The sequence below is a fragment of the Mustela nigripes genome, chromosome 3, assembly GCF_022355385.1.
Source record: "Mustela nigripes isolate SB6536 chromosome 3, MUSNIG.SB6536, whole genome shotgun sequence".
In the NCBI taxonomy this organism is placed as follows: Eukaryota; Metazoa; Chordata; class Mammalia; order Carnivora; family Mustelidae; genus Mustela; species Mustela nigripes.
Window position 1 is genome coordinate 26,098,269 of NC_081559.1, and position 21,221 is coordinate 26,119,489.

General features: G+C 40.6%; 1 protein-coding gene across 2 annotated transcripts in view; it reads left to right on the forward strand.

Annotated features, from left to right (window-relative positions):
- XRCC5 (X-ray repair cross complementing 5) overlaps nt 1–21,221 on the forward strand; it is a 93,860-nt gene that overhangs the window by 66,424 nt on the left and 6,215 nt on the right. Inside the window, exons 17-19 of one of the 2 annotated variants that reach the window (XM_059393438.1) lie at nt 13,675–13,784; nt 15,477–15,573; nt 17,387–17,454. In XM_059393438.1, coding sequence (XP_059249421.1) covers nt 13,675–13,784; nt 15,477–15,573; nt 17,387–17,454 — 275 coding nt within the window. The remainder of the gene's footprint in view (nt 1–13,674; nt 13,785–15,476; nt 15,574–17,386; nt 17,455–21,221) is intronic. The other variant, XR_009403026.1, reaches the window with a different exon arrangement.

Here is a 21,221-nt window from a genome sequence, read left to right on the forward strand (position 1 = left end):
TGTATGCCTTAACACTCTTTTTCTTCATTGTATTGGCTGTTATATCCAACAATCACAGAATTATAGAAGTGATTATCCTTGTTCCTTGTCTTATGGGGAAAGCTTTTATCTTTACCGTTAATAGGATGTTCTGGTTTTTCTCAGTCCCTTTATCATTGAAGATTTTCTTTTCTCATTCCTAGTTGGTTGAGAGTTTTTATTACAAATGCATGTGGAATTTTGTCAGATGCATTTTCTTTTTTTTTTTTTGATGCATTTTCTATATAGAGATGATTACGTTGTGTTTGATTCTTCTATTAATAGGCTGTGTTATATTCACTGATTTGCAGTTGTTAAACCAGCCTTGCATGTGGGGATAAATTACAGTCCATCATGGTGTATAATTTTTCTTGTATGTTCCTGAATTCATTTTGCTGATAGTTGTATATATGTCCATGAAGGATACTTTTCCATAGTTTTCCTTTCTTGCAACATCTTTGGCCTCAATATCAGAGGAATATAGGCCTTATAGAATGAGATGAGAAGTATTCTTTCTTCCCCTTTAAGATTAATATTATTTCTTTTTAAAATATTTGATAGAATTTTCCAGTGAAACCTAGGCTAGCATTCTTTGTGGGACACTTTCTAATACTTGGTTATTTTACACATTATAAGTTTGGTCAGATCTTCCATTCTGTTTAAGTCAGTTGTAGTAATTTATGTCCTTACAAGTATTTGTCCATTTCATTTAAATTGTTTAATTTATTGGCCTCACATTACTCATACTATTTTTCTCTTAAGTTCTGTGGGCTGATAGTGATTTCCCTTCTTTTCTTCTTGATTTAGTGTCTTGTATCTTTTCTCTTTCATGGTCAATCTGAGTAACGGTTTATGGTTTTGCCTATTTTTTGTAGAAGATCCTAACTTCTGCTCTTACTTTTTCCCCATTATTTTGTTTTTATTTCATGGATTTCTGCTCTTGTCCTTTTTATTCCCTTCCTTCTGCTCACTTTGGATTTAATTCGATCCTCTTCTTCTAGTTTCTTAAAGTAGAAGCTTAGATTATTGATTTGAAACCTCATTTCTTTTTTAATGTAGGCGTTGAAAGCTATACATATCCCTCTAACCAGTTCTTTAGCTGCGCATCATAAATTGTGATACATCATGTTTTTATCATCATTCAGTTCAAATGCTTTCTTACTTTTGCAATTACCTCTTTTACCTTGGATTATTTAGAAGAGTGTTTAATTTGCAGATACTGGAAGGTATTTCTTTCTGTTACCTGAAATCTCTGAAATATTTCCCACCTTTCTTTCTGTTACCGATTTTTATTTTAATTCTGTTGTAAGACATAGTTTGAATGGTTTCAACCTTTATAAATATATTGGGACTTGTTTCATGGCTTAACTTATACTTTGTTCTGACAAATGTTCCACATGCCCTTTAAAATAATGTATATTCAAAAAAAATGTATATTTTACTGTCGTTATGTCGAGGGTTCTGCAAATGTCAGGTGAGTTTAGATGATAGTTTATTCAAATCTATATTCTTGTTGATTTTCTGTCTAGTTGTTCTCCATGATGTTTTGAGTATTGAAAGTTATTCCCCTTGAGACCTTATGGACTGGTAAGACCTCTATAATTTTTACCTGACCCTAGCTAAACAAAAATCTGGAGACCCAAGTGAATTTCTGCAGAGTACCAGTGAAGAAAATATTATCAATTCAGGTAATAGAGTATATTTTAAATAAAAGTCTTCAGGTATTGGACTTTAAAAAAAAAAAACTTAGATAACGTATCACAAGATTATGTTTGTGTTTCATAATCCTCTGCTTCATGAGGAATTCATTTACTTTAACAAATGACCACCTTACTCTGTACAGGAAAACTATAGATTCAGGAACTTGTTGGAGCACAGAAGATGATTAGTTGTAAGTATTGAAAAGTCAGTTTACATTTTAGTGATAACAGGTATTTTATTTTTTTAAAAAAGATTTGAGAGAGAGGGAGAGTGAGAGAGAGGAGAAAGCACTAGTCGAGGGAGGGACAGAGAAAGAGGCCAAGAGAGAATCTCCAGCAGACTTCCCGCTGAGCACAGAGCCCAATATTTAGTCTCATGACCCTGAGATCAGGACCTAAGAGGAAACCAAGAGTCGACTGTGCCACCCAAGTGCCCTGACAGTAGGTATTTAAGTCTCTATTTTCTTAGGTCACTGCTTACAGATTTGGAAAATTTTTACGTTCATTGTTTCTTCTTTTGTGCCATTTTTCTCAAGCATGGGTTTATTTTGTTTGATTCATTCTTTGTCTCATACATTGAGAAGAAAATATATGGAATAACTAAGGCTGGATTATCCTGTAATCGTCTCCATTTCTGATTACTCTTAGATGGACTGTAATGAAGCCAACGAGACTTATACATTGAAACTTTAAATGTATAGGCTGGGGGAGGTGAATATATAAACCAGAGATAAGATTTGCCTGTAGCAAATCCGTATTCACATTGGTAGTCTTTCCTGAGGACAGTGGGTAAAGTTAAGTAATTTGAAGGTCCTTTTTAATACAGTCCTTTAGGTGTATGAGTAATAAACAGAAAGAATGAGGAAAGTAGATGGTGCAAAAAAATAAAAAAAGAAATAAAAGGATCATGAAATAGAAGTATTCTGAGTTTCATCATCAGTAAATGCCAACCCATGAAAAATGTCTATCCGTTTAAGACTCACTAAAAATAGAAACAGTTGTTTATTGCTCCTTAGACTTCTCCTCAATAAAAAAATAAATACATGCTCATTGAAAAAAATCAAATAGTAATAGAACAGTGTGTAAAAGTTAAGAAAAGGAAGTCTCCTCCTCCATTGTCCCCTTCTCTTCCAGTCCCTCCGGCAGCTCGTATTCTGTCTTGCTTTCTTACTCTCTGCCGTTAGGAGTAAGCCTGTTAATCCCTGGCAATGCTCTGTGTTGTGGTCAAGATGGTTAATATTTTAGGGTGTGCTAAATTGGGGTTATAGCCATAGACAGTACATTTTGTAAAACACCCCCCCAGTACACCCCAAATCCCAGTGATCTCAAGCAACATGATCTAAGAGGAGAAAAAAGAGCTTCCAGCAAAATGGGATGGAGCTGAGTAATAGTAGGTGACGACAATAAAGATGCCTGTGTCCACGTAGTCAGGGCAGTGCTGGAAATGGTATCTTTGGGGCACCTGAATGGCTCAGTTGGTTAAGCATCTGACTCTCGATCTTGGCTGAGGTTATGATCTTGGGGTTGTGAGCTCGAGCCCTGTGTCGGACTCCACGCTGGGTGTGAAGCCTGCTTAAGATTCTCCTTCTCCCTCTTCCTCTTCCTCCACCCCTATTAAAAAAAGTGGTTTCTTCTCCACACAGGCCTGCACACTCTCTTACACAGCCTATTACTCTTTTTCTGTGTACTCCCCTTCCATAGAGCTTTCTTTTCACCATCTCCATTTCTATAAAATTAAAGTGAAGGGTGGTGATAAAAAAAAAAAAAGTTGTAGACTGTCCATTCCCCTTAGTGGTGACCAGTTGTAAAAATGCAGTGTGGGGGTTTAAACTGAAGGCATTCAGAAAGACATCTTCATTTTGTAGAGGTTTTGCAGGAGTAAACCAGTGAGGCTTAGGCAGTTCATTCTTCCATTTAGCAAGTGACCAGCATCCTACTATGTGCTAGTCACTGCAGCGAAACACAGACAGTAAATAAATAAGAAAATAAATGTCAAATGGTGGCAAGGACTTGTGTTTGTTTCCAAGGGCGTTGTAACAAAAAACCACTCTGGCTTAAAACTAGAGTTTATTTTCTCACAGTTCTGGAGTTTAGAATTCCAAAGTGGAGATGTCAAGAAGGTTGGTTCCTTCTGAGGACTCTGAGGGGAATCTGTTCCGTGCCCCTCTCCTAGCTCGTGGTGACAGCTGACAGCTCTTTGTGTTCCTTAGTTTGTAGACACGCCACTCCAGTCTCTGGCTCCTCCTCACAGGGAGCTCTCTCACTGTGTGTGTCCAAAATTCCCTCCTTTTTTTTTTTTTTTTTTTTAAGATTTTATTTACTTATTTGAGGGAGAGAGAGTGGTTGAGAGAGAGAGCATGAAGGAGGGAAGTGCAGGAGAGGGAGAAGCAGACTCCCCATGGAGCAGGGAGCCCACTACAGGGCTCATTCCCAGGACTCCCTCAGGATCATAACCTGAGACAAAGGTAGGTGCTTAATTGACTGAGCCACCCAAGTGCTCTTAAGTTTTCCCCCTTCTTATAAGGACACCAGTCATGATTAGATTGGGGCCCATTCTTATGATCTTGTCTTAATTTGATTACATCTGCAAGAACCCTGTTTCCAAATAAGGGCATATTTTGAGATTTCAGAAAGGACATGAATTTTCAGAGAATGGTATTCAACTTAACGACAGCACTACAGAAGAAATTAAAACAGGATAGTGGGATATTTTTGAGTGCTGCGGTGAGATGGGCTTATGATTTTATAGAGGATCAAGGAAGGCTTCCTTTTGGGGTGTCATTTGAATAGAAAATTAAGGAAGGTGGAGGAGAGAACCTAGTGGGTATCCCTGGGGAGAACTCTTCAGACAGAGGGAGCAGTATGTTCTCCTGAAGCAGTGTGTTTAGCTGCTTTTAGGAGCATCAGGGGGACCAGGGTAGCTGAAGTAAAGTAGATGAGATTCGGGGTGGGAGGGGGGAGTGGTATCTTGGTTACATATCACAATAGGGCCTCCTAGACCTCTTGCTTTTACTCTGAGTGAAATGGGAAACCACTGAGAAATTCCAGGTAAAGGTTGGTCTGATTGACTTTATGTTTTAAAAGTGCCCTGGCTGCCATGTTGAGAATGGGCAAGGTGAAAGTAGACAGATGAGTTAGAAGGCTACCATAGTAATACAAGTGAGAAAGTGAGAAGAAGTCAGATTTTTGATACGCTTTAAAAGTAGAATTGGTAGGTTTTGCTATTTGAATGTAGGGTGTGAGAGAAAGAAACAAGCCAGGGATGACTCCCAAGTTTTTTGGCCTGAGCAACTGGAAGGAATTGCTTTTTGCTGAGAAGGGGGAGACATGCTAAGTGGGTTATGCAGGTCTGGACTTCAGGAAAGAGGTCTGGGTTCTAAATATAAATCTGGAAGAAGTCACCTAGAGGTGTTCTCTGAAGGTACGAGACTGAATGAGATCTTTGAGAAGGGAAGAGGTATGGTGTCTGGGGCACCAGTGGAAGGGGTCACTTCGAGGCACAGATAGTTCATCCAAGGCAGTGGGACACAAGGCAGTGTGGGTATAGATGCAGGTGCGTGACCAGTCTGAGGAAGAATTCAGAGACCAGTCTGGCATAACCTGAGCCATGAGAGGCTGGACAGGAGAGAGCCCAAAGAAAAGTATCCCAGGTGATGGCAGCCTAAGGGTGTCCTGGTCCTCAACGTGCTAACAGGATTTTCCCCAGAAGTAAGGGTTTTCTGTTACTGCTGCTGAGGTGACCGTTGAGCATTTCTGGCCACTTTGTAGCCCTGTGTAATTCTTTCCTAATTTCTGTCACATTCTGGGTCTGTCTCTTCCTTTCCATCCTAACTACCTGTATCCTAATTCAAGCTTTCATTACTTCACCATTGGATAGTTATAGCATCCTATATTAATTATCCTCAACGTTGTTCTTGTTCAGCTCATCCCATATGTTGGTACAGATTTAGCTATCCCCCCCCTTTTTGTTTTAATTTTATTTTTAAGTAATCTCTACACCCAACGAACTTAAACCCTGAGATCGAGACTTGCATGCTCCACTGACTGAGCCAGCAAGGATCCCCCAGGCTTAGCTTCTTACAGCCCAGAGTTGATTAAGGGTCAGCCCTTAATCAGACACTCACCATGTCTTTGAAATTAGTCCCTCATTTCAAGGCTTTCCACAACCTGGTTCCTTTCTGCCATTGCAGGCCCCCTTTGTGAACTCTGTACTCAGACCAAACCGTATTCCCGCTCATACCCTGTGACACTGGCTTTCTTACCTCTTTATATTTGCTCATGATATTCCTTCCACAACGAATGCCCATTCTTTTTTCTCACCCTCAAATCCCAGTCTAAGGAGATGCTTGTGATTTAAGAGCTAGTGTATCCTGGGATACCTGTGCCCAGTAATGGTTTTATTGTAATGTGATACATTATCAGAGATGCTGGTGGTCTGCCATCGGTGGGACTGATAACCTCCATCTGCTTTTATGTTCTCTGTATACTGCTAAGTAATTTTTTTTTGTTTGTTTCTATTATTGATTTTAACAAAGCAGTGCTTGGGACTGGTAGTAATTACAGCGGAATTAATTCTTAGTTTCTTTGGATCAATTCATAAATCTTAGCCCCACTGAAGGAGAAGTGGTAGAAGAATCATATCTCAATATTTTGAGCTCTAAAATATACAACTTACTTCCCAAAAATCGAAAAAGAGGGGGATAAATGAAAGAAAGAAAAAGGATCCGAAGGAAGGATGCCATATAAACAGAGGGCATCATTATTTATCAGTTCGTAGGAAGATTTACCACATGAAACATAGTTGTTCTAAATTTTCTGGTACTTGATATGTCCTTTTAAGAGTGACTCAGATTCTTATGGCATCATAAGACACTGTGCCACCCATCCCACCATCGTCCACAAAAGCACATTTAAGCAGTGGCCACCAACCTCTCTCTTCCTTTCTGTGGAGTCTGAGTCACCACTCACTGTATCTCTTCAGCTGATACATGAATTTCAGTCCTATTCAATTACCAACTTTTAATTGGATCCCATCGCCAGATTGGTCTCCTGTTCCAGAGTGTTTCCTCTTTGCTGCACTGTTACTATGGCTACTTGGTTCCTTCTACTTACTTCCTGCATTAGGTGGATGACATCCACTCTGGTATGAAGCTAGACAGATACTGTAAAATTGCTATAGTACCAAACACCATCGTCTTGCATTCTGCCTCCCTCCTACTGCCCATCTGGAATAGGATCAAGTCCACATGGTAAGGTTATTAATTCTTCTATATCACTTTTATTTTAGGAAGCTTCACCAAGTTTTAGAGTTAGAAAATTATGGAGACCCTCTTTCTCTACTCCTAGCCCCACACCTAACACATACCTCCAGACATATGGCATATACATTACATAAAGGAGCCAAAGAAGTCACTTCATTAGATGAAAAAGTCTTCCTTTAGCTTCTTTCTTATGTTAGCATCGTGTCCCAATTTTGGACTTTAAATGCACTTCATTTTGGAATTGGGGAAATTAGTTACACTTAAAGACCAAAATATGTCCTTTTTTTTTCTTTTAAGCAAACTGCTGTATGCCCTGTAAATCTGTAAATATGCATTATAACCTTCAGGTTTTGTGCGACATGTTCAGTGGGTCTTCAGTGGTTAAATTGAATGTTGTTAATAAAAAACAAAAAGACCATAGAATGCCATGGAACCCACCCTTTGACCAGGAAACTTAAAATTTTGTAGACCTGAGTTATATCATCAAGTTATTTAAGATAAGAGCTGTTATTCTTCCAGAATGAAGATTTGTTGTAATGTTCTCTTACATAAAGTGACCTTACTACTAGTGGGTTTTCTGGATGCCATTTTTCTAGTTTCTCATTAGCTTGCACTATCACCTTTTTTCTAGAGTGAGCTAAGACCAAGACACCTTTCTGTGGCTATAAAGTAGGACTCAACGGTTAGCTCAAGTAAAAACAAAAATAAAACATGAGAGATTTCAGTCTGCAGGAATGGATTCTGACAATAAAGACTTTGCATTTACTCTTCTCCTTGTGCCTGGGGTTTTAATTTAACACATCAATGAAAAGGCAACATTTAAAAGGGGGGGAACACCCAGCAGGACTTGCTTTTATTAGTGCAATTTGTAAGAAATTACTGCATTTAATGAGAAAATCGTTAAGCATGAAAAAATGGGCTGTGACTGAAATTGTGGAGCTTAAATGGTGAGATTTTAATTGGGTTTTTTAGTTATTGGTAAGAAAATAATAATAATAATAAAAAGCCAGCCAAGGCTGTATGTGTGTTGTTGAGGTGGTCAGCATTTTATATCCTTCATTCGATTTCCTGTGCCACTGGTCACCTGTGATACTGTGGCTGTGGTGGTCTCTGTGTCAGGGCCATGGACTGTTTCTGCTCTCAGAAGGGAGGCAGGCAGCTCTTTCTGCTCAATGGAGAATTCTGGGGCAAATCATCTTGCACAATAGTTTCTAAAAGGGGGAAGATCAGGGCAGAGGCAAAGAGCAGGACAGAGCTGTGTCCGCTTCATAGTCCAGCTTCTTCAAAGTAATACGTTTGCACATCATTTACGTGAAGCTTATCCTTTTTTCCTAATTCTCAGTTTCTTTTGGTGCCACCCAGTGATTTCTTTTTCCCTCAACAAAATATATTTCATTAAAAACCACAAAACTAAAATAAAATGAGGAATACCAGATTCGCCAGACCGAGAACCATAAGCATTGAGGGCAGATTCTGCCTGAGGTCTTATATCCATCCTTTTTTGGAAATAGAAGTAGAAAGGACATTTAAGAAATAAGTCAGCATATATTTTGTCTTGGAAAGGAAAATATTTGGGGTAAGTTTTTTGTACTTCAATTTTTAGAAGATGCTTTGACTTCTATGAAAGGAGAGAAGCACCATGGGAAGGGTTCAGTCACTCCCGCTCCTCTGGTTTGTCATCGCTGTCCACACAGTTGTGTGGCCACTGTGCACTGGGTTTCACAGAGTTAAACCTGAAGGAAAGGGAGGTATCTGTAGCGCTAAAGATGTTTCAAGTAAACATGAAAATCTCTCTCTCTCTTTTTTTAATGTAATTCTGGTTTTGTGGAAGTATACTTTAAATATATATATTTTTAAAAATTTTATTTATTTGAGAGAGAGCATGCTGGAGAAGGGGCATGAGCAAGGTCAGGAGGGTGGAGGGAGAGGGAGAAGCAGACTCCCTGCTGAGTAGGAAGCCCAATGCAGGATGTGATCCCAGGACCCTGGGACCATGACCTAAGCGGAGGCAGACGCTTAACTGACTGAGCCACCACCCAGGTACCTCCTGTATGTGTGTGTGTATAAATAAAATTTGATATATATTGTGTATATCTATTTATATATATATTTACAATATATATACAAAATTGGCTGAGAAAAGCTTTAAGTAAATGCTTATGAACATTTTCGGTAACTTTCTATTGAATTTCATTGTATCCTCTCATCCTCTCATTAGAAAGAAGAAAAAACCCTCACATTTTATCTTCCTTTATTATTTAAAGAATTCTTCGTTAATTTTGTATCTCCAGGATCTATCCAGTGCATAAAATGGGGCATCCATCCACCTCTATGGCTTCATAGTAACACTGTGTGGAATGGCCCCTGAATCCATTCCTCACCCTTCCCCTGTGTGCACCAGATGTGGGTGGGGGTGGGGATGGGCCAGAGCTACCCCTGCAGGTTGTATTTCCCAGCCTCCCATGACTACTGGCTTCCTACAGGGTTCAGCCCCTAGGAGACCCTGGTGGGAAATTGGTAGGAGGGAAGGAGGGAGGGAAAAGCTGGGGTGTTTCTTCCTCCCTGTCTGTGTTAGGCAGCATCTCCAGTCCTCCATGGCTTCGGCTCCCCTTGGACAGACCCATGAGTGAGCTCTAGCTGTTGCACTTCCCTCTGCTCTTTTCTCCCCTCACCCTGCACTGCCAAGGGGTGCTAAGGGCTTCTTGCTGTTCTGATCTCTGGATGACAGAACCATTCTCAGTTGGCTTTATAGCCCTTCATCACCTGTTTAACAGTTGTGCACATTACACTTCCTTTGTGAAATACTCAGAGTGATTTCTGTTCTTCTCGTTGGACCCTGACTGATAGGAACACAGCCTCTACCCACAATGACCAGTTTATATCCTGCAGTAAAGAGCCATAAGCCTGTTGGCAATCCATTTTTGTTCTGGTTGCCTGTATTGAAACACAGACTCATTTTCTTATCACGCACGTGTTGCTTACACATTTCTGGCTTAAAATGGTCATTGTATTTATGTGTGCATTTATTACTGAACTACTTGCTTTGAGTTTTGTTTGCCAATAGGTATTATTATTATTTTATTCTCTTAATTACTGACCTGACCATATACTTATTTAAGAGCTTAATTTATATCATCATTTTTTAAGTTTGTTTTGTGAAGATGCCACTGCCATTGCATAAATCTGTTCTTAACATTTACAAATAATTTAACTGCCGACTTCTGTAAAGTGTGTACCCTTCCAATAAGTACATTTCACAGGAGGCATTGAGATAGTGAGAAAGATTAAATTGGGAAATGTCCTGAATGATGTCTGAGTTGAGCAAAATCATTTGAGATGACTTTATAGCCCTTTATAAATAATGTGTGACAGATGAGTGAACCCACTGCTGTTTTGGCTCTGTCCGATGGAGGGGAAAGAACCCATAATAAATGACTTCCTTTCATTCTGTTAGAAACATCTTTGCAGAGAACAGTGGTAGTAAGCAAATGTCAAGTTGGAAACTGACAAGCAGAATCATGAGCCAGAGGCCCAGGCCACATAACACATAACCGATGATTCCTGAAAGGGCGAAATCTGGTTCTTTGTATTCTTTGGATTTATTGCAATTTGGATATACTTATCTCTCTGTGTTCCTGAACTTCTGGAGGAAAAGACAGACAGTCTAACATATAAATCAGAAAACTCCATCCAGGTAGGCCCACAAATACATAAGAACTTCATTCTTAAGTAGAAAGTGCATCTTCAGACTCCTACTTCCTTTTCCTTATGTCCCTTAACTGTGTCATTACTGCATATGGATTATTAACTTTTGCTTTATTTTAGTCTCCTGAATACTTTTCTCTGTAAGATGGCAAATTGTGTGTGTGTGTGTGTGTGTGTGTGTGTGTTCCATCACATGTCAAGATAAATTGGGCCAAGGAACTGGTTTTCTGTTTTTTTTTCCCCAAAGCAGCTAAGTCCCTATTTCATTGATATATGGACTTCCTAAGCTTCAGTACCTAATCCCTTGTGCTTTTTATACTCTTTTTCTTGCAGTCTTTATGTCATAGTGTTTGGACACAACACATAGCTCTCCTCTTTCATCTCTTGGCATCCGTGGCGCTATACCTTCCTGGTTTTTGCCTGTCTCCCTTACCACGTCTTCTTAGCAACTTTGTCAGCTCCCCTTCCTCTCTACGAGCTCTAAATGTTGCAGTTCCCTAAAAGCTTGGTCTTCAGCCCTTCTCCCCTGCAGTTGCTCTAGAGCCAAGCTCCATCCTACGTTAGGACCCTCACACAGACTGTTGTCCTCTTGAGCCACCTGCCCTCCAACCTTCCCCTAGCTGATTCTTCCTCCTCCTTCCCCTCCTGTGCTGGACTCCATGTGCTGGACCGTTTGCTTCTCTTCAGACACACCCTGTGCTTTCCCACATCTCTTCTTCATACTTCCGCTCATTCTGTTTTCTGCTCTGTGATGGCCAACTCCATTTTTCATTGCTCAGCGAAAAAGCCATGTTAATTCATGAAAATATCTTATAATCGGTCACCAGAGATTTTTAAAAATTCACATCAGCTGACATATTGCTGTATCAGTCATAGTCCTTTTCACATTTACCTCCTATTATTATTTTTGTATATGTCTTATATCTTCTTGTAGACTATCAGCTCTTCAAAGCAAGGACTTCAACCTCATGTCTTCCACAGAACATACTCCAGGGTCTTCCCTGTAACAGTCACACAGTAAATATGTACTAGGTCGAAGTAATGAAAATACTCACTGCATAAAGAGAAACATTTACATTGTAGCTCACTAAGGTCCCTCCCTCTCATTTCAAAAGAAATGAGCTGAGTCTCTAAGATTACTACCCTTGGCTGATGAGTGCTGTTATTGATGGCGAATTTGGTAGCTCTGAGTATCTTTATGTCCAGCTCATCAGAGCAAGTGGGCTGCTGTAAGTGGTGGAGAGCACCGTCAAACCCTTCTGTCACCTCACCTCTCCAAGCTGAAAACAGAGACAGCTTCTCTTGCTTTCAGCTTCTTGTTGGTTTTCCGCTTTGCCTACTAATCAGGGCTTTGTTATTTACCTTTTTTTAAAAGACTCATCCAGACATCCTTTCTCTCCTTGGTACTGTTGGGTATTAATTCACCACTGCAGGATACATTGGTAAAGATTTCAGAAATTGCAGGGAAGTGTTTCTTTAATCCCTCAAATTTGCTAAGTACTTTATTATAATGGAGATCATAATCTCTTAGTTGGTGGCAGAGATGCAATAGTTACTGGGGATATTTTTCTCTCGCTGCAGAATGATTATATTAAGAAATTCTTGGTCCGTTTTTCGCCCCCCCCCCCCAAGATTTTATTCAGTTAGCATGCAAGTGGGGGGAAGGGCAGAAGGAGAGAGAGAATCCCAAGCAGTCTCCCCGCCGTGGAGCCCAACACAGGGCTCAGTCTCAAAACCCTGAGACTCTGGCCTGAGTTGAAATCAAGACTGCGTGCTCAACTGACTGAGCCACCCAGGTGCCCCACTTTGCCCAGCTTTTTAATCCTTTCCATAGACTATAGGATCCTTAGGAAGTAAATTGATGGCACTGAGTTTCCTGTTTTTCATAAGGCATCGAACAGTGCTCAGGTCACTGTGATTCACTTAGTGGCCTCGAGCCTTTATAGGCGAGCCTTGAAAGTAGTTTCATTAGTATTGTGCATGTACCTGTTCATAATTACTATGATGCTCAGATGAGGCTGTGACTGTGGCCTCACCTTGACCGTTCAGCATAAATTGCCCGCCCAGCCAGCAAATAAGTGGTTTCAGGGCATAACTGAGAGTGAGCCTTTATGCCCTGAATCTGTACATCTCCTTGGTTTGTTCTTTACCAGTCGTTAAGGGTCAGTTTCAATCTGCTCAGTGATTTATATTCCCTAATGACTTTGTTTCTATTTTCCTCTACTTTTTTTCACACTGAAAAATACTTGTGTGTGGGACAGCCTCAAGTTGCAACCTATCTTAGAAACAATAACATTATTAATGTTTTTGTAGAATTTATGACATTGCTTGCTGACAGTTATTGTTTATTAAGTATTCATGGCTTGTAGAGTACTGAGCAACAGAGAGAGTGTTCAGGTTCAAGGGCAGAAGATATGTAGCAATGATTCCTCGTACTAAAGGGATATTACTAAATTAAGACGAGGGCTGGTCTTTTCAAATTTGACCTCTGATTGGTAGAAGATGGCATATCCCTGGCTCATTACTCTTCTCTGTCTGGCACTGTTTGACATTTATCATGAATGGGATTAGGGGAGAGACTAGAGGATCTGTTTTCCATGACCATATTAGGAAAGACAGTTTGGAATTATGCAATTGTCCCCTAAATTCTGGGGGAAGGGGAATAAAAACCACAATTAAAAAAAAAAAAAACATTTAGTGTTAGTCCCAAAATGAACATTTAGCTATAATTCTAAGCATTGTAGAAATTACATTTTATTTCTTGACAGATACCAGTAAGTATTACCCAAACTTGTCAAATACAGACTTTGGGAATCAGCATTTTGCATCTCACCTGCCCTTCCCATCCACCCCCTCTCAAAGAATAGCTTTTGTGCCTACTGACCATGAAGCTCGTGAACCCTAGTACGTACTTACAGGCACACAAAGCATATATTCTCTCTAACCAGCATCACTCAAAATGAGGAAAGTAAATTTGTTGTCTTTTCTAGCAAGTCACCAACTAATAAATCGCATTGAGCAGTTTCTGGAAACTAATGAAACACCGTATTTTATGAAGAGCATGGACTGCATTACAGTCTTCCGGGAAGAAGCCATTCAGGTAACGCTAGCGATCCTTGCTTGCCTTCCTCTTCCTAAACGGTTAGCCATCATCTCACGGAAGACATACGGCAGCCCACAAGTAAGCACAGGCTTTGCAGATCATTGTTCTCACCGTGAATAGCCGTGTTGGCCAAGAGATGCCGAAATGACTAAGTCTTTTTACTATCACTGTCATTTCTGAGGGGGTATAAAGATGGGTGGGTTGAGTGGGTTGCTTCATCCCTGGGAGTCTGCTTTTTATGACATTAGAGCCAAGGCTGCATGATTCCTACTTGGGGAACCAGGGAGATTTACATTGTCGTCTCTGATGACCCGCGCATTAAAGGACTGGCTAACTACTTTAAAGAAATTGATGGAAAATATATATTGGTATAACTATTGAGAAGGATATTATGAAGATGGGAGTAGGGATCTGGAGTGCCAGGAAAAATCAAGAATGCTGAAAATTAATTACTCAGAACCACACCCTACTTTTGATGTGGGTTTTTTGTTTGTTTTATTAGGAATTTTGAGAAAACACTGTGAAAATCTTCCAAATTATTTCTAGGCTTTTATATGTAAGCTCTAGGCAAGAGTGAACAAGTTTAAATTAGAAAGTATATTTTTAAAGTAGGCGCAGTTGTAGTGTGTGTTCTCATGTGGGTGCTTAGTAAGTATTGGCTGGGAGAGTGAACAAATTCTTGAGTTGTTTAGGTTCTTACAAAGAATGATAAGAAAATGAGAAAACTGTTAAAATTAGAAGATACAGAAGTAGATGATCCAGATGCCCTACAGATAAAGAAGAATATGGGCCAAATTAAGTCAGTAAAAGCCTAAGGATCCTGCAGGTGAAGAAGGATCTGGCAAGTTGGGAAAAGGTGGTGAAAATGTATTGCTTTTTCCGCACTGCCCCCATTAGACGGGGCACCCAGTAACACTTTTGTGCCCTGTTGTCGCCAGCTGAAATTACCAGGTCACTGGATTTCTTCAAAAATAAAAATTTAAAAAAAAAAAGAAAAGAGCATCAAAAGAGACTCTGGAGACATATCAGCCACTCTTAATGTAGAGAACTTTTTATGCTGCAAACCTGTACAACACACACACACACACACACAACAGAGAAAAGGGTTTTATCACTGGGAAAAGTGAATAGTGACTGGTCATTTACTCCTGTTAAGGAATTTTTAGTAGTTTTTGGTATTTTTTAAAAAGTCCCTCTCTGTATTTTAGAAGCTGCATACCAACATATTTACAGATGACATAATATGCTCCCCATTTGCTTCCAAACAATCCCAAGGTTGTGGGGGAAGGTCGGTGTATGGGAAGGCAAGATTGGCTGATTTGACAGTTGTTGAAGCTGGATGTTGGGTATATTGAGAATTCAGGAAACTCTTCTATTTTTGTTTGACTTTGTCCATATTGAAAGTTAAAAAGCATAGCACTGGGCACCCCCCCCCCCCCCCCAAAAAAAAAAACCAGTGCAGCTCTGAGCAGCTGTGTACCTTCCACAGATGGAGGGATTTCTGGTTCGCCGCAAACCTAGCTGAAATTTGGAATGCCAGACCAGATCTCCCATTTACCAAAGAAGGACATGATATATTTTTCTTACAAATAACAGTGGATTTGGGATACGTAGCGCTTTGTCCTGGAAGTGACTTGTTTCTGTATTTGCTCTGACCTGATGCCCTTCTGCCCCCACATGCCACCCCAGTTTTCAGAGGAGCAGCGCTTTAACGATTTCCTGAGAGAGCTTCGAGAGAAAGTGGAAATGAAACAGTTAAATCATTTCTGGGAAATTGTCGTTCAGGGTAAGGTGTCTTTTATCATTTTCTCCAAATATTTATGCTGTTTTTTTCTAAATCGAAACATAAATTATGTTGTATGGTGTGTTACGTGGCAACCTGGTGACTTTCCCTGTGGATTTGGGAAAATGCTTGGGATCCAGTGAATGAAAATAACAAGGCTTAGAAGCAAGCTTAATGAACATAAATAAAAAGTGATAAATAGTGAACATGTAGGTCCTATCTTAAACTTTGTGCAGCATGACCCATTTCCAAGATGGTACCTTTTCTGTTAGTTGGAAGAACCCGCGTGGGCAAACATTGCCCCCTTTCTCAGATTCTTAGACCCTTCCATCCTGCCGGACCCACAGCACTAACACTGACCTCACCCACATTTTGCCCTTCTACCACCTTTCGTGAGCGTGTTCTTGGGCTTTCCATATCAGCAGACGAGCATCTTCGTGCACCAAAGCCATTCCCTTACTTATTCACAGAGACCAGTGCAAACTTAACCTAGAAAGAGGGCAACACATACTCTTTCAGTGTTGGGCTTGATGTTGGATTTCCTTCATGCCTTGTGCCCGGTTTTTTTCACCTGACTTGATTTTCTTTCAGAACCAAGTATAAGATACTACCTATTAAAAATACCTCTTATGAAAACAATGATGTTGAAGATTCTGAAACTTTTCACTTGAAGTAGGACCCTCAGATTAGTTTGAACCTGTATTTCTGGGCAAACTCTGTAAAAAGGAGTTGCATATCTATCTATCCAGCTTCTAAGGGGCAGCGTTTCATCACTCAGGCAACTATTTCCTTGACAGTTAATTTTTCAGCCCTTTAACTTCTACACTGGGGAGCAAAAGCAATTAGAATAGGTGGTGAATGGGACTTACTCAAATCACTCTGGTGTCTCTGCTGCCAGCCTAGTAGATGAAGGAGATTGGTTTTGGTATTTATTGATTGCCTCCAGCATATTGTTGGCTGAAAGGAAACTTACAGGACATACACAAGGTACGCATTTTCTGAGAGCTTATATCCTATTGAAAGAATACACATGACCTGTGCCATTTCTAGGTACAAATGGATGTTAAATGTATATGCTTTTCTGAAAGTGTATCATGCATCAGCCATTTGAGGCAGAAGAAAATCTTAGGAAGAAGAGAAAACTAAAGGGTAGATTTTCTATCCTTGATTTGCTCTCACTGAGCTAAAATTGATGTATGTGCTAAATGATAGACATAACCATTGTGAGAGCATGTTGCCTCCCAGCTGGGGCCTCTTGCCATTCCATCAGTAGCTGGTAACATTAATAGAAGTCAAAATGTCTGCAGATTCCTATATTGGGTATCTAATGGGTTTGGGCCTAAGTATATAGTCGTTCACTTATTTATTTACTAAGCTTGTCCATGCCTACATTGATGGGAATTGAAAGATGAATAAAACCCATTCCCTACCCTTGAGAAAAGTATGGTCCATTAGGAGAGAGAACATGTGTACACGTAGTTTATACAAGGTAAGATATGATGACAGCCATTTCAAAGGCATAAACAAAGTGAGCTAAACACTCTGAAGGAGAGGTTTAATCAGGGAAGACTTCATGCAGCAGGTAGCCCTTGAGATGTGGCCTTCATTTTACAGAGGCTAAGTAGGAAACAGGATACTATAAGATGGAAGGAACAGTGTGAGTTAAGTGCCTTCACAGACTTCATTTCTATAGAGAAGAGCACCTGTGGAGTTTTAAAAATCTCTAATGGGAAGATGGGGGGGTGATGGAGAGGAAGGTACGATCCGATCAGGATTGATTCTTTGCACTGAGATTTCACTCTGAATTACTTTTTAGATGGAATTACTCTGATCACCAAAGATGAAACCCCTGGAAGTTCCGTCACAGCTGAGGAAGCCAAAAAGGTCTTGCAGAATAACACCATCTTTAGATGAAGTATTGTAATGAATATTATTTTCTTGATGCCCATTCCTCCTTAAAAATTTTAAATTTTAAGAGTAACTGAACTAGTATACTCCCAGCATTCTTAATTGACCAATTGGCTAGTTCCTTTTCCTTCAACTGCAGTGTTTTTGTAGGAGAAATTGTAAACTCCCTCAGTCTTCCAAAGACTGCAGTCCTCATTCTAGAACTCACCCGGAACCACAGTGTCATTAGCTCTAGAGCTCCTGAGGTCCTTAGTGCGTACCAAGCATAGCCGAGACCTTGGTAAAGGCTGTGAAATCCAGGTAGTCCAGTGATTCCCACAAGGCCACACTTCAGTCACCTGGGGAGCTGTCATTTAAGAAGTACTGATGACCAGGCCCCACCCCCAAAGATTCTGGTAGTCCAAAATGGAGTTCTGGGGGCAGGGTTTGAGTTCTTAAAGCCCCTCAGGTGATTAAAATGTTAAGCAAGATAGAGACCCTCGTATTCCAGAGTAAGGCACGTCCATACCTCAAGAGTGTATGGTTCAGGTGCCTGGGTGGCTCAGTCGTGAGGCATCTGCCTTCAGCTCAGGTCATGATCTCAGGGTCCTGGGATCGAGCCCCACATCAGGCTCCCTGCTCAGCGAGAAGCCTGCTTCTCCTTCTCCCACTCCTCCTGCTTATGTTCCCTCTCTCGCTGTGTCTCTCTTGGTCAAATAAATACATAAAATCTTAAAAAAAAAAAAAAAAGTATATGGTTCATAACACTGAACTTCAGGTATGGTTTCTAACTGAGCCAGTCCTACTGGGACAGCACCCAGCAGCTCTCAGTCACGGGCTAAAGCCTCAGCCGTCTGCTAGGCATTGTGCTGGGTAATAAGACAACACTCCTGCCCTCTAGAAACTCACTGTAGGCTTGCAGAGGAAGATAATGGAGATTCAAAAACTTAACTACACATGCTCACGGAGAGTTTGGTCTGGGCTGGCGGACAGGAGTCTGTTGAGGGAGTGAGGGAATGGCAGGAACAAGGCTAGAAGTATTCAGCTTAGGGCGAAATTCAGGCTACATTTAAAAATGCCTTATAGTTTCAACTCAAAAAGGCGTTTGGCAGAAACCATAGTATTTTTGGGGAAAGAAGTTAGATTATATGAGAATTTGTATTAACTATACTTTGCCTGGCAGAAGCATTTTGTTAAAGAACATATATGGTCCCTGCTTTCAGGAAGTAAAATCCTGGAATTTTAGAAGCACACACTAACATGCTGATGATTGTCTCAGAAGGGGCTCCACTGTGTCTGTACCCTCTCCCACCAGTCAGGGCTATAAATATATCAGTACTCGAGAGGATGTCATTTAACTGCTTGATTTTATTTGTTTGTTACTTCATACAATGGCATGATAATGTTTCCCCTTGGAACTGGAGTGTATCATTCAGTGCTCTCCAGAGGGAAAGAACCAATAGACTATATATATGGATGTGGGTGTGTGTGTGTGTGTGTGTGAGTGGGTTGGGAAGAGATTTATTTATTTTAAAGAATTGGCTCGTGAAATTGTAGAGACTGGCAAATCTGAAATTCGTAAGACAGGCCAGCAGGCTAGAAAATCAGGCAAGATTTCCATGGTACCGTCCTGAGGCAGGTTTCCTTCAGCTGATTGAATGAGACCCACCAATATGACCAAGGGTAATCTTCACTTCAGATCAGCTGATTGTAAATGTTAATCATATCTACAGAATATCTTCATAGCAACATCCAGACTAGGGTTTAGCACCACAGCTGGGCACTGTGGTCCAAACCAGGTGGACACATAAAATTAACCATCGCTTAGCATGAAGGCTTATCAGTTAGCTTTTGCTAAACAAGTAAAATAAGTCAAGACAAATAATTTAATTTATTTTTAATTTTTTTAAAAAGATTTTATTTATTTGAGAGAGAAAGAGAGCTCAAGCAGGGGGAGGCGCAGGGGGAGAAGCAGACTCCCCAGTGAGCTGGGAGCCCAATGTGGGGCTCGATCCCAGGACCATGAGATCATGACCTGAGCTGAAGGCAGTCACCTCAACTGATTGAGCCACTCACTTGCCCTCGTCATTATTGCATTTAAAAAATTGTCACCGAGGTGAGAGTTAAGTACATGTTATTGTTATTGAAGGAAGATTAGAGCAGCGATCTAAAAAAGGTTGTATTTTTCCTCCCGGCAGTGTAGTGCATCTTAACCAAAGGTGTCATAGCTAAGTGAGTCCAGAATAGTAGAGAGGCAAGAAATCTAAGAAGGGATGACGTGCTTCTTGCAAATTGTCTGAGGCTTGTCTGTGCTGCAAAGGCAGTGTCTTCTTTGGAACTTCAGGACACAGAGCCTAACCGTGGGGAATTGTGCTGTCCATTCAGCCGCAGAGAGGACTTTGAGTTAATGACGAGGTTTGGGGTGGTGTCCTTGAGTGGTTCCAGTGTCAGCGGCACTGATTTCAGTTGGTCGTAATTGAAGACAGCTCTGAGAACTTGTCATCTTTTTTCTTTCCAAAACATTTATTTTGTTTTTCAGGGGGGAGACATAATCGTTTGTATCAAAAATGTTTTTAACTGGCACCTGTAGGTTTTTGGAGTGAAGTGTGGAAGAGAGTGTGCGCACGTCGGGGGTGATGGGGACAATCACTGGGGGCGAGTCTGGCTCAGAGCAGCCCGCTCCATGTGGTTTCCAGGAGAGAGGACACACCTCAGCCCACTCAGGGAGGGGAGTCCCTTCTGACAGTGCACTGCAGTAGATCGCCTTCAAAGGAGGCGTTTGTCAAGTTTGATCGATCCCCATAAAATCAGTTAGGGAAACCTGACTATAATCGAGGTTGAAGAACAGTACTCACAGCCCATTTCAAGTCTTCCAAGACACTTACATAAGTTATTTAAAGTTAGCAAGCTGTCAAATTATCTGTATTAAATGTTGATGATTTGAAAGGAAATAATTATTCAGAGATGTCCATTTTAAGTGAAAATTAGATCATAACTTTACACTTGCACCTCTTAACGAGGGCCATTTGTCTTTGGTGTATTCTAGAAAATAGAATTTATGACTCTGAGAAAGTAGATTTTATGACTCTGAGAAATCTAGGTAAGTCAATCCTGCTACAGAAATAGAAATTTCTTCCACGATGTAAGTTTTAAATAGCCACTTTCTTTTAAATTCACTGACCGCTCTCACTTCATTTTGAAGCCTGGACATAACCATGATGCCATTTTCACATTTTTATTGTTGCTATAACCTGTCCATTCTTTCACTTCACTTTTTCTGTTTCTGTTTGTTCCTGTTAGGCGCACCATTAGCACTTGGTGTTTGGTAATCTCGGTACTGTTCTCAGGGTGTGGCTCTGAGGTGGACTTGTGTCGTGTGGCTAATCCTGGCACGTTCCAGGAGCATCCAGAAGGTTCTTTGCCTCAGGCCACCATCAGTAAAACACCTGAACTGGTGGGAGGTTAGAAGAGGCTTCATCAAAGAATTTTTTCTTTTCCTTTTTAAAATAAGTTTATTCTTGCTAACCTGTGTTAGGGTTAGGACAGTGACTCTCAACCAAGAATGATCACACAGGGGCTGCTACTGACTCCTAGTGACCAGAGGCCAGGGATGTTGGGAAACCGAACAGCCCCCACATCAAGAATTATCTGGCCCAATATGCTGATAATGATGTTAGGAAGCCCTGGGTTAGAAGAATTAAAACAAGCCAGATCCTTAACTCAGGCAGAGGAAATTGGCTTAAGTTGTATATAATTTTATTCAG